The 13634-nt window shown below is 43.0% G+C and overlaps 2 protein-coding genes across 2 annotated transcripts; one reads left to right on the forward strand and one right to left on the reverse strand.

The window, feature by feature from the left end:
• Positions 1-1070: 1070 nt before the first annotated feature.
• LOC100705706 (caspase-3) lies at positions 1071-3630 on the reverse strand. The gene is made up of 4 exons (XM_003453602.5): positions 3329-3630; positions 2389-2552; positions 2152-2278; positions 1071-1540 (listed from the first exon to the last, which is right to left on the reverse strand). The coding sequence occupies exons 1-4, from the start codon at positions 3543-3545 to the stop codon at positions 1227-1229; spliced, it is 822 nt and encodes a 273-aa protein (XP_003453650.2). The 5' UTR covers positions 3546-3630; the 3' UTR covers positions 1071-1226.
• Positions 3631-8561: 4931 nt separating this feature from the next.
• On the forward strand, positions 8562-13267 carry dusp11 (dual specificity phosphatase 11 (RNA/RNP complex 1-interacting)). The gene is made up of 9 exons (XM_003453603.5): positions 8562-8858; positions 9937-10012; positions 10102-10233; positions 10496-10619; positions 10997-11057; positions 11136-11182; positions 11256-11331; positions 12402-12533; positions 12788-13267. Exons 1-9 carry the CDS (start codon positions 8821-8823, stop codon positions 13140-13142), a joined length of 1041 nt encoding a protein of 346 aa, XP_003453651.2. The 5' UTR covers positions 8562-8820; the 3' UTR covers positions 13143-13267.
• Positions 13268-13634: the final 367 nt, after the last annotated feature.

A 13634-nucleotide genomic window follows, 5' to 3' on the forward strand; every position in this document is an offset into this window, starting at 1 on the left:
GTGGGAGTGCCTGAATGGATCACATAAAGTCAGTCTGTCTGGGTTTGAGTACTTCCTGTCTGAGAGTCCACACCTGTTATCACTGAATGTGTAATCAATCAGATCATGTGACCTGGAATGAGCAGTCAGCAGGTCGGGAAGTTTACGCTCACAGAGGTATGGGAGCAGTTTTGTTCTGAGGCCTTCCTTGATCTACTTTCAGTTTAGTACCTGCAAAACATTTATGATTCATGTCTGACACACAGCACATTTCCCAGAACTCAGCTGTTTCACCTCCCCACAACTGCTCCATCACGAGCTCCATCACATCATTACACCCTCTTCATTCACAGCTTAGACACTTTACATGGATATTCAGTGGTGCTCTAGAAGCCAAATAGTTCCAGTGTTACATTCACAAAGGTAAAAAAAAAAAGAAGCTCCCGTCACATACTGAGTTTATTCTGACCACAAGATTAAAATCTGAAGGCGTGAAACAAACATCATCCTCCTCGTTCTCTAACGTCACAGGTTTGGAAAGACGAGCAGAGCAAGTTCACAGACCTCTCCACAAAATCATCTGCAGGTCAGTGCAGAGCTACAGACAGCAGATGAAACTCTGACGCTTCCCTGGCTCTCCTGACATGTTTCTGCTTCACAGAGTCCAGATGTTTTCAGATGTGATGGGTTGGATGTACTCAGGAGAGTTATGGATCTCAGTGAGGTTCATTCATCATCTACTGCAGTCAGAAAGAGCTTCCCTGACCTGCAGATATATTCAGCATTAATGAGCCTCATTGAGGTTACCCCTGCGGTGGGCACTGAGAGAACCACCTATCTCACCAACAGCTCTGTAAAAAAGAACATGTATGTGGCTGTGTGTGCTTCAGTGTGTGTGTGTGCTTCAGTGTGTGTGTGTGTGTGTGTGTGTGTGTGTGTGTGTGTGTGTGCCGGGTTTCCAGCTCAGACTCCAGTGTGTTTACGATATTGACATCCGCATCGTCCTAGCAACACTCGTTTACCTGGTCAGACGTGATTATTTACACCTGTTACTAACAGACGTTCAGGAAATAGACCAAGCCGACCCGTGATTGTATCAAACATTGTGTATTTGCAGATAAATAATGAAGTGTATACATGGATGTATGTACAGGACATGCGAAACATTTTCTTCACACAGTTTCAGAACGACGTCACACAAAAACAAGATCATTTCCATTCCTCCATGCGCTCTGCCATGATTTGTTCTAACTGATGGAAGGTGTCCGCGTTCTGGTGCTCTCAGTGCCGACCAGCAACATGGCTGAGATTCCCGCTGCTTTTCCGTCTCTCTCCGGTTCTGAGAACGGGAACACCTCTCTGGTCAGTCGTGTCAGGAAGCACGGCATCTCTTTCTTCCCACCCAGCTCACGACCTTTGGCCTGGAAGGTGTAGGCCACCCTGTGGGAGAGGCGGGTCATCAGGCGAGTCAGCTCTAGTTTCTGATGGGCCTCGTCCTCCAACAACGTGCAGAACGTCTGCAGGAAGACAGATCCATGCAGGCTCATGAAGGCTCCGTAACCTGATGAAGAGAGGAGGAGGTAAACAGAAATCCTTCATGGTTAAACATGTAGAACCTCTGAAGAATGCTGTGAGCTCCTGAGGACATAACTGAGAAAGAAAATCACAATTTATCATAATTGGAGTCGGACTTGTGTTGTTGTATCAACCATCATATAAATGTTTCTGCCAACCAAAGAAGCTCTGAGGTTTTTTTTAATGTGTTTGGGCATCATGAAGGAGGTTCTGCAGGCTCAGCTGGAAAGGTGTTCGGGCCTCGGAGGAAGTTAGAGGTCTGCAGTCATTGGGGAGGATTTACAGGTAGTAGGAGGTCTGAGTGGCTGTTGAGGAGGTTTAGAGCAGGGGTCCCCAATCTCAGTCCACGAGGGCCGGTGTCCCTGCAGGTTTTAGATGTGTCCTTGATCCATCACAGCTGATTTAAATGGATAAATTACCTTCTCAACATGTCTTGAAGTTCTCCAGAGGCCTGGTAATGAGCTAATCATGTGATTCAGGTGTGTTGACCCAGGGTGAGATCTAAAACCTGCAGGGACACCGGCCCTCGTGGACTGAGATTGGGGACCCCTGGTTTAGAGGGTAGTGGTGGTGGTCTGATGAAGGATTGGTGTTTACCTGGGGGCGTGGCATACATCACAGCTGTATCTACAGGAACAGAGAGGTGGAGTGAGAAGCTGCAGTCAGTGGCGTCACCAGCCGAGTCCACCTCCACTCCATCATCCAGAGCGTCTCCCCGACACGCCTGCAGAGACAGCATCAAGAGGATGACCTCAGTGTCACAGAGGAAAACGGATTGTTTCATTCCCTCAACATGACCTAAACTCATGTCGTCCTCGCCCTTCTGCCACCTACCTGTATGAGGAACACTTTGGCCTTTTTCTCCATGCACTCGTTGTCAAAATATGCGAAGATTCGAGACAGCCGGACGGGTTTCCCGTCAGCTCCGAACACGCAGTCCTCCTCCCCGTGAGACGACAAGACAGCCAGGAAGCAGTCCTTCACAGGCCGCCTGCTCTCTGCAGAAAAGACACAAACAGGCCCAAGTGCCGTCAGTGACCCTCAGTCAGCAATCTCACAGCAGCCATAACACTGCATACATGACAGCAGGTATGCACGTGCTCAGTGCACGTATGCCTCGTCTACGGAGTGGTTTCTCATGAGGAACAGGAACACTGAAGCAAAAGCCAGCCTGTCTTTAAGTTCACATGCAGAAGATTCAAACTAATGAAACTTTATGTACACTATGCTCGCTGCTGTCCTACTTATTTATTTTAAAAGAGTGTGACCTGTGTTTGATCTGTGAGTGGAAATCAGCTGTAACAGTGTTTAATCACCATCTCTGTAAAACACACACGTATAATCACATCCTCACACGTTATATAATTACAAATGTGTCAGTCAGCACTGACAGATCACCAATGAGTGTCAGGGCAGCGTAAGCCTCACCTTTACCTGTAAATAGCACAGAGGTGTGACTGTGTGTTTGGACACACACACACACAGAGACACACAGACTGTAATGTTAAAGCTGCGTGTGTCTGTCAGGGAGGTGAAGCTGCAGATGTTTCCAGATGTAATGGTCTGGAACTCAGGTGAGTTATGGAGTCAAAAGGAGCTTCTCTAACCTGCACGTGTTTTCAGCATTAACGGGACTCACAGACACGACCCCTGCTGTGGGCACTGATGCCCCGCCCCCATTTTGTCTCTGTGCTTTGTTTAAATAAAGTGTGAATGGTTTGCGTCCTGTTTTTATTGTTGGAAGTGGGCTTTTCAGTGTGATGTGATTGGTTACCTTTCTCAAACAGCTCGTAGATTTCGGCGCCGCTGAGGTCGCTGTGCAATTCCACCTTAAAACCCCGCCTGCTGAGGGTACCGTGGAGCCTCTTGGCGTCCCTCTTCGCTCCGGCCCTGTTCCCCATTTTCACCCCGGGGTAAAACTCGGCCACGGACACCACCACTGCCCGGTTCACCTCAGCCTTCCCACCCACTGGTCGTCTCTGCTGGGACATGGTGATGTAGGTGAGGTCCGGTTAGCTCTGTCTCTGTGAGTGTCTGTCAGACTTTAAGCTCCTGGCTCTGCATTTAAAGCACTTTAAAGCCTCTGAGCTGTAAAAGTGTGACCACACCTCTTTACCTTACCTGGAACTTCCTCTGCTGCCTTATCAGCCTTATGTGCTCAAGTCTTACACAACTTTTTGTTTTTTCTCGCTGTGCCAGAAATCCAGGTGTGTTCCACTCAGGAATGACATGTCATCATTTTTCACGGCAGACAAACATTTTCCTGCAGTAACTGAAAACAATCAAGGAGTTTTTAAAGCATTTTGTGGTTTTTGATTTTAATAAAAACACTTTACTAAAAATGTGAAATTTGTGTTTGTCATCTTTACAAATAAAGTTTGTTTCACTCCAAGCAAGAGTGAATAAAGAAAAACCTGAATAAAGGTGTTTCCACTTTATTCTATCTTTTTCTACTTCCCTGGCTGTGGCGTTTATTTGGTCCTCTGAATCTTTCAGTGTTCCTGAAAACTCCAGACAGATGGTTTAAAATCAGCTGCTCCAACTGCCACCAGGAAAAAATAGGATTTAACAGGATGACAAACAGACTGTAAATAAAAGATGACTGCAGCTAGCACAATGTAACACACTCATTTCTGAAGCCCCACAGTTAGCATCTTGGTGCCCACCATGTTTGGTTTTATTTCCATAATTTGATCTCGAGTGTGGGTGAAATTCTGAAATCTGTCTCATTAAACGGGAACTCAAACTTCTGTTAGTACAGGAACCTCACAGCGGACATTAGGGCTGTTCGATATAATGATATATATCAGATGATGATGTGAATATAATATATAATATAATATATAAATTAATATATTAATTTCTTAAAGTTCTCTCTTTCTCTTATATTTAAAATAACCACACTACAGACGGACAAGCGACTGTTTTTACGCTTTTATGATGGTAAACCGTAGCTTGCCTCCACCAGTGTGTGAATGTGAGAGTGAATGAATAGTGGCATTGTAAAGCGCTTTGGGTGCCTTGAAAAGCGCTATATAAATCCAATCCATTATTATTATTATTATAAACCCATTGTGTGGCTCCACCGTCCGCTTGTTTATTTTCCACATAAACCTTTCACAATAAAGCTGAAGATCCTGTTGAGATTTTTCAAAATAAACTGAAATGATGACAAGCAGAAGGACCAGTCAAAACAAATCAAGGACCTTATTTCTAAACGAGGGGCTACCTCGGTAGCATGGACATGGTTTGGTTATAAAAGTCTGACACGGACCAGAAAACTGTACTATGCAAATTATGCATGAAACCGGTCCCCACCTCAGACTCAAACACGACAAACCTCTTCTACCACCTACGCAAGAATCATGCGAAAGAGTATGGAGAGAGTTTATGGATGAGAAGCAAAAAAAGAGCCGTCAGGTGCTGAAAAGAAACCTTAGACTCAAATGTTAGAACAGGCTTTTCCCCGCAGCACAACGTGTAATAAATACTCACAAAGAAAATTGCGGCTGTTACAACTTATTTCTAAAAATGAATAGTTTCACGCATTGGTCAAAACACTCGACTCCAGGTACACGACGCCCAGCTGAAAACACTTCACACAAGTTAAGTTCCCCGGGATTCACAGAATTTACAGAAAATGTAAAAATGCTGCCATATATATTGTTGTCGGGACAATAAATGTCTTATATCGGGATTCTTCATTCATATCGCACAGCCCTAGTGGACATATTATTGGTCAGATGAAGTCATTAAAAATGCTCCAGGAGCACAAACATGGTCAAGAAGTGTCTATGGGTGTCTGATGGGACTGACTGACTGCTGCCTGTCTGAGCTTCATGTTTCAGGCAGCAAACAAACTGAGGGGAAGTTAAAGTGTCCCTACGAGATAACAAGGGGTTTTTGGTTTTATGTTCTGCGTCTTTGTCCTGTCTTTCTCCCCTCACCCCCAGTTACAGCAGATGGCCTCCCCTCCCTGAGTCTTTTTCTCCCAGAGGTTTATTCCACTTTAAAGGGAGTTTTTCCTTTCCACTGTCGCCACAGTCTTGCTCACAGGGGGCTCTGTGATTGATGGGTTTTCTCTGTATTGTTGTAGGGTCTCTACCTTACAGTATAAAGCACCTTGATGTGACTGTTGTTGTGATTTAGCACTATATTTTAAAAATGATTTATTTTTTTAAGCTTGTTGAGTTTGCATGTAATGAGACACGCTCTATAAATAAAGGATTTTTCCCTAAAACAGACAGACAGACTGGAGTCTGGACATGACTGCCTGCTGCAGAGATTGAAGTGAGTGAGGAACGTGGCTGTTTGCGCTGTGCGGTCTGCTGTAGTCGCACTCATGAATGAAACTGTCAGCTGCTCGTAAACTCTAATCACAGGTCACACGCTTGACCTGGCAGCATCTCAGAGGAAACCTGCTTTTCCTGCCGCACACGGGAACAAGACGTCCATAAAAACTAACACGCAAGCAAATCAAAGCATTCCAGGAATCCTTGAATACGCTCACATATGTGCACGTACACTAGTCTTTATTTCAAATTCTTGATGAGGTCGGCTGCTCCCACACACAACAGAAGAAAACATTAATTCAGCAGAAAATACAAGAAGTTGATCATTTATAAATACAAAATGTAGTCATTGCTAATAATTACAAAATAAACATTTGCATATCCAAAGAAAAATTTAAGTAAAAATTATTTATTGTTTAATTTCTGTGGACATTCACTCTTTGTCTTCTTCTTCCTTCTTTCTCTCTGCATGTCCTTCTTTTAATTCCCGCCTCGATTTCCAAACTGATCCTCTGTGGGAATATCATCCTCCACCATCCACACATCTCATTTGACTGACCCCTCCGTCATGGCTTCGATCTATTTATCTATTCCTCACTATTTAATTAGATCACTCATTCCCAAAGTCAAGAGTGCTGTTGTCCCACACATTTATGACCCAATCATAAATCTTAATTCTGGCCCACACTCTGGGAATCCTTACATATTTAAATGTATCTATTTAATCGTATATTTGTTATTTTGATTTTTTTTTTTTTTATTTAAATATTTTTTAGGTAAAATAAATCAAACAGAAAGGATTGATGGAGGCAGATGAGCCACTGTGGCGCCACCTAAAGGAAGCAGTTGGAAGAAGAAGAAAAAGATTCATATCTTGATTTGCTTTATTTACATATTTGCAATTTTTGTATTATATTCATAATGTTTTATAATTCATTTATTCAAGTATTTATTTATTTTTTTTATACTTCTTTATTTACTCATTTATTCAGGTAGTTTTATTTGTTTACATTTTTTATTGATCCTTGAATTCCTTTATTATTTATTATGTATACATGTGTTATGATGTTTCACTGCTTTAATTATGTAATTTCCTAATCTGGGATTAATCCACTCATTAATTTAATTTACCTGTCTTCAATTATACAACCAAATAATGAACAAAAACATAAATAAATATATTAAATTAACTTTTTCTTTTCCAGTCACTTAACAGAATCACAGAATTCTTTTTACATTACGTTTACATTTATTCATATAAAACTGATCAAAGTGTTATTTGTATGTTAATACCACAGTAATACCTGTGTGTATACCACAGTGATACCTGTGTGTATAACACAGTGATACCTGTGTGATACCTATGTGTGTACCACAGTGACACTTTGATAGCTGCACATGATCATCAGAAACCTTTAGGAGTCAAAATGACGCCTCAGCATAAATTTTAATACACCACATATTAGGAAAGACTAATCTGGGAAACTAAACCAAAACTTCTGTCTATTTTCTATAAATGTCTGAAACAGTTTCAACACTGTCTTTACTTCAAAACCACAAAATCACATCAGAACTCCTGTTTCTACTATTTGTTTTTGTTTTTGTTTTGGGGTTTGGTTTTTTTTACTGGTTTTACACTTTTCTGAATGAGATGTTTATCATTCTTATGTTTTAATATTATTCTTAATTCATATAATGTTATTATATGTTAGTATGTACGTTAGTAAGTATGTAAGTATAATGGATGGAAGTGTGTCAAAATGTATTCTGAGATTTCCAAAAGTTGAATCTGTTCATCTGGACGTAGGGTTTTGTGGGAGAAACGTTTCGTCACTCATCCAAGTGACACAAACAGAGTAACATAGTGTACGCTGTTAAGTGCCAGGAGGATTACCAGGATTTATACATCGGGGAAACCAAACAACCGCTAGCGAAGCGGATGGCACAACACAGAAGAGCAACCTCATCAGGCCAGGACTCTGCAGTCTATTTACACCTACAGGCCAGTGGACACTCTTTCAACGATGAGGATGTACACATCCTGGACAGGGAAGAACGCTGGTTTGAGCGCGGAGTCAAGGAGGCCATTTACGTGAAAAGGGAAAGACCATCTCTGAATCAAGGAGGGGGCCTAAGGGTATATCTTTCGCCATCTTACAATGCTGTGATTGCAGCCATTCCCCAACTCTCTGTGAATGGTACTCATGGCCATTGATCAGTGTTCTTTGATCAGTGGGTTTTGGTCAGTGATTGTTGATCAATGGTCATGGGAATTTGCATAATTATGATTAAGGAACTGACCTCACAGCCCATTGTTCCTTCAGTGGGCTGGTTTCAGTCATTATGCAAATGTACTGTTTATAAGGTTTGGGGAAACCTGCAGTCAGCTGAGACTGAAGAAGTCACTTGGATGAGTGACGAAACGTTTCTCCCACAAAACGCTACGTCCAGATGAACAGATTCAACTTTTGGAGATTTACTTTCCTGGATGATTGAGAATGCATCAAGATATTCTGAGATTACAATATTTCCATCTTTGTTAAGAAAAGAGTAGGAAAAACCAGCTGTTCCAAATTTTTTTAAAAAAGAGTAAATCTTTTTGTTTTCATCCGGAATAATTTGGATTGATCTGGAATCATTTTTTTTTTCGTATCCTCCGTCTGTGAATAGTCTCTCAGGTGCGACCTCTGGCGGCAGGCAGGCAGCAGGCGGGCGGCAGAGCGGCTGTCACTTCGTCATCAGTGTGCGCCGTTTCCGGTACGGATCGGGTAGCGACAGTTGTCCCGCACAACGTTCAGAGCACAACATAAACTAATCCGGCTTTTTAACTACCCCGAGCGGAGGGACACAGCGGCGGAGGAGCTGTGGTTCGGCTCCGAGTCGCCGAGGCAGGGACACGTGGTCAGAGACGAGCTTCCGCTGGGTTCAAGCTTTTACTCTTACTCTTTTATTTCTAACGTCTAGCAGTGGAGACATGTCCAGATCCGCGAAGAAGAACGGCATACCTGACAGGTGAGTGTCAGCCTACAGCTCCACGCATGCACAGGTAAAACAAAGAGTCCGGGGTTTATTACAAAGACCGTTATTAATAACACCTTCATGAAACCTGAGAGCCTCCAGTCTGCTGCTGTGTGACCTCATGACCAGCGCACGGTCTTACGAGTAACCGCGATTACGTCATCACACACGTAAACCTGTTGGTAAATGTAAAAAAATAAACATCTAGCGCATAACCGTAATGACGTCACCGATGTGACGTTTAAAGGGTTTTACACTGAGCGTTCATGTGTAATCTGTGATCATCAAACAGACTCACACTGAGTCATGTTAATCAGAGAGGGAAGGACTACAGGCACAGCTGAGATCCTCAGACCCGCCACCACCACTCCTCTTCACAGATCAGGGTCACCCAGTGCAGTGTTCTTCTTCCCTCCTCAGCTTATCTCCTCACCTTCCCAGCTGTGATGACCACAGTTACTCAGAGCCTGGTAGGTCTGCTGTGTCTGTGGAGACACCGCTCGCTCTGTCCTATATTGTTCTGATGGTGCTGATGAGGGTGGGGATGTCCTGTAATGTGTTGCTGTGACCGCGGTCGTTCCCTCTGTGAGTGCCGCTCATTCATAACCATTGATTAGTGATCATTTACATATAAATGATGATGTCACAGCCCATTGTTGTCAGTGGTGCTAGTTTCAGTCATTATGCAGATGTGCTGTTTAAAGGTGGGAAACCTGCAGTCAGCTGACACTGCAGGAGTGACCTGATGAAGATGAAACGTTTCTCCCAGTGAAAACTATTCGTCCAGATGAACCGAACCAACTGTTGGGGACTCTTTCTCTGTGGTTAAATAAAGGTCACTGTGGCATGAGCTCCATCTGGTGGCTCACACTGATACTACATGGAAGTTCACCTTTATTTTGGGAACGTCTTTGAACATTTATAACTGCGTCTTTAAACTGAGATGTTATTGTGAAGGTTTATGCAGGGATCTGAACTCGACTCTCTCAGGTGAGAGTAACGGCAGTAGAAGTAAGAATCGGGCATCTTCAGGTTTCCATGACAATGCTGACTGACTGCTCATGTCCTGCAGGTGGCTCGATTACTCACCGGTTGGAAGACGCCTTCGCGGGACTCGATTCATCGCCTTCAAAGTTCCTCTGAAGCAGGTCAGGGGGTCATCTGAGGTTCTTCCCCACAAACGCCTCGCTCAGCTCCACTCACACCATCATCATCATCTTCTTCTTCTTCTGTGCAGTCTCTGAACCGCCAGCTACCGCGCTCTGATGTGTTTGGCCCCTGGGAGCTGCTAGATGCTGTCAGCAGCGAGGAGGAGGAGCTTGGGCTGATCATCGACCTCACCTTCACCACACGTTACTACAGGCTCGAGGTGAGCACGAGATCCTGCATTTATAGACACATCAATTAAGTCTGTGTTTACTGATCAGTGTTATTGATTATACTGCATCCACCTGACCACATACAGAGACACACACAAACACACAGACAGACACACTGCTTATCCCACAGAATGTATATTAAAGATGGATTTTCTCTAGGCGTTCACTCTCTTTCAGAGCCTTATGTGGACATTAGAGGAACTGCAGCTTTCTGATGATGATAAAGTAAACTGTGTGTGTGTGTGTGTGTAGGACATTCCCAGGTCCCTGCTGTGTGTGAAGATCTTTACGCGAGGTCACGAGGTTCCCAGTGATGACACCATCCTGAGCTTCAAACGTGCTGTCTGCAGCTTCCTGCGGGAGAATAAGGAGAACGGTGAGAGTGAGCTAATGTGAACCTCCCACACGCTGACACAGGTTTAAGTCTGACCTCCTCCTTCACCTCCTGCTGCTCTGTTGCTCCTGCATGGCTGCCATGCTTTGCACATTCGAGACTGCTCAGATTTTAGATTTGGGGACTTTTGGGAACAAAATCAGCTCTGAGCATTTTAATCAGCTGCTGTCTCACAGGAGCTCTCCTCCTCTTCCGATGAGTAGGAGGAGGAAGTCTGTTGGGACAGCAAACCCATCACATGACTTTTAGGCTTTGCATGAATGAGATCGTGTGTGATTGGCATGGGGTCCTTCAACAGGAAACCACAGTAGAAGAAGAAGTGCGATCTGAGCTCTAACTGTGACTTGTGTCTCCTGCAGATAAGCTGATCGGCGTGCACTGCACCCACGGTCTGAACCGCACCGGGTACCTGATCTGCAGGTATGTACAAACTTAAGCTTGCTGGTTGGCTGGACTCAAGGGTGTGGGCGGGATCTAAGTGCCACGTGTCACCTGCAGGTATCTGATCGACGTGGACAGGATGGACCCCAGGGAGGCGGTGCAGCGTGAGTCGGTTTCTTGTGTCCATATTTCATATTTCATGTGTGAAGCATGTGTAAGCATCATCTCTGTCTGCAGTGTTTAACTCATCCCGCGGTCACGCCATCGAGAGGCAGAACTACCTGCATGACCTGCAGCACGGGCGCATGAGGAGGTGAGGCTCCCCCCGACGCACCGCACCCACCCACACGAATTATTCAAAACCAGCAGACAGACTCTTTAGAAATATCCTAAAGATGAAAATATTTCAACTAAACTTTTTTTTTAACAAACAAAAAAAGAATCAAATAACAGCAAAAAAAAAAAGAAATTATTATTAGTATTTGATATATTATTATTAAATATTAATATATTATTATATATTAAATATATAATAATATATTATATTAATATTAAATATTAAACAGTCTCAAATATTTTACTGCAGCAGTCCCCAACCCCCGGGTCGGTCTGTGAGTCGTTTGGTACCGGGCCACGAAAGTTGAGGCTCGGGTGGGAAATTTATGGTTTTTGGGGTTTTTATCAGTTTTTATCATTATTTTTTTTATAGTTTTTATTGTTAACTTGGTTTCCCTGGCTCTTTCCTGTCTGTTATGAATAAATCTTCTTTTTTTATACTGGTAATAGGTTTATTTTGTTGTATTTATCTGCAACACCTTAAAGGCCGGTCCATGAAAATATTTTCGGACATAAACCGGTTCATGGCGCAAGAAAGGTTGGAGACTTAGACTGTTTTACAGTGTAAGTTATGAATATAAGGGTTAAAGGAAAAGTTTAAAATGTTGTAAAATATCAACAGACAGTCTCTTCATGTGTTTTCATAATCAATTTTCATAGAATATTTTAAAATATTTGTGTTTAACTGCTATGAAATAATAAAAATATTAAAAATAAAGAGAAAAAAATAGTAAAACATGACAAAAACATTTAAAAATGTAAATATCTCAAATTATTAATCAAAGAAGAATCAACACATTTCCATACTGAAAATGTTTGTGAATGTTTCTTTTGAGGAAAAACAAATGTTCTTCTATTTTATTTGATTAATTATTACAGTACAAATAAAATATTAGAAATACATATCTAATATATTTTTAACCACAGTCTAAGCTCACCTTTAGAAATTGTATTTACATCTGTCATTTCCGTCTTGCTCTGAGTCGTCATGCCGACTGCCTGCTGCGCTCTGATTGGTTCCTGACTCTTTCTGGTGCATTGTCACAGTAACGAAGGGATGGAGGAGGTGGAGCAAGAGCCAATGAGAGGTCAAGCTGTTCATCGGCCGCTTTCCAGCTTACCAAGCGACGACTGTGATCAGAAGAGGCACGCGCACGCTCAAAACTCCCGGTACCACAGGTAGGACGACACACCTGAATATGTTCATCTGTTCATGAGTCATAGTTTAATAAAGGTCAGAGAGTCATCATTACATCCTGCTGCTTTCAAATTCACTCATTACAGAAGTGAATAAAGTTTTTTAAATGATTGAAATATAATCTTGTGTGAGTGTGTGTATATTCTTAAATAAAACAAAAAAATATAATTTTTTCCATATATTTAAAAATATGAATAAAAGTATTTTCTTTTCTTTTTTTTTCAAATGAAAAAAGACCTACACGAGGAGGGAACGTCCACCGTCATCACCGCCCTCCTCAGCACGACTTTCTCCCCCCTCCTCCGCCGTCGCTCAACCCGTATCGATGGACACGTCCTCAGGCGGATAATCAGTGGAGGAGACCGCCACACTTGGAGGATAGCCGTGTGGGAAACCCTCAGTGGAGGCCAGGCGCCGCAACGCTGGACACATGGAGAGCTCCTCCTCCTCCTCCGATCCTCCCTCACTACTCACCACGCTGGACTGCTGAAGGCTGTGGGGTGCCTGAGGAGGAGTGGGCGCGGCCAAAAATGAGACACAGGGACAGCAGACACACACACAGAGGCAGAGCAAGCGGATACGACTACTAGATTTTATTTGATAGAAGAAGAATGGACTGAGGTGATGTGGCCTTTTAAGGACGTTAGTGTTTGAATGAGAATATTTAAACAGGTATTAAAATTAACGCTGCTGAAGTTCACTTCAGCCAATCACAGCGCAATTCAAATGTCGTCATTGTTACTTTGATGACCTCGCTCTAGCTTCCAAGACTAACATTCTATGTGCGTGTGTGTGTGTGCCACATGTCTGAAGGTCAGAGGTCATGGTTCAGGGTGAAGCGTGGAGAGTGATTTAAAGTTTCATGTTTTCATGAGTGAATAAGAAGAAAATGAAACATGTTGTTTGTGTGCTTGTTTTATTAAATGAAAGCTGAAAATGTTGCGTGTCAGTAAATTATAAACTGGTATGAAGTGGTATGACCTGAGCGCTCTGTCGGGCGTCTGTGAGCTCACTGAACTGTGGACAGTCTGAATCCATGTTTCTACCTTCAGTCTCTCCTATTTGTGAGATAAATGCCACCC

Source organism: Oreochromis niloticus, linkage group LG7, assembly GCF_001858045.2.
Source record: "Oreochromis niloticus isolate F11D_XX linkage group LG7, O_niloticus_UMD_NMBU, whole genome shotgun sequence".
Taxonomy (NCBI): Eukaryota; Metazoa; Chordata; class Actinopteri; order Cichliformes; family Cichlidae; genus Oreochromis; species Oreochromis niloticus.

What these genes read in the sequence shown, in the direction of transcription:
- LOC100705706 (XM_003453602.5), bottom strand. Translation starts at nt 3,545, where the DNA reads ATGTCCCAGCAGAGACGACCAGTGGGTGGGAAGGCTGAGGTGAACCGG. An exon ending in CTACGAGCTGTTTGAGAAAG is followed by an intron (nt 2,553 to 3,328) that starts GTAACCAATCAC and finishes TCTTTTCTGCAG; the next exon opens with AGAGCAGGCGGCCTGTGAAG. An exon ending in CCAAAGTGTTCCTCATACAG is followed by an intron (nt 2,279 to 2,388) that starts GTAGGTGGCAGA and finishes CTGTCTCTGCAG; the next exon opens with GCGTGTCGGGGAGACGCTCT.
- dusp11 (XM_003453603.5), top strand. Translation starts at nt 8,821, where the DNA reads ATGTCCAGATCCGCGAAGAAGAACGGCATACCTGACAG. An exon ending in AAGAACGGCATACCTGACAG is followed by an intron (nt 8,859 to 9,936) that starts GTGAGTGTCAGC and finishes CATGTCCTGCAG; the next exon opens with GTGGCTCGATTACTCACCGG. An exon ending in CCCCAGGGAGGCGGTGCAGC is followed by an intron (nt 11,183 to 11,255) that starts GTGAGTCGGTTT and finishes CTCTGTCTGCAG; the next exon opens with TGTTTAACTCATCCCGCGGT.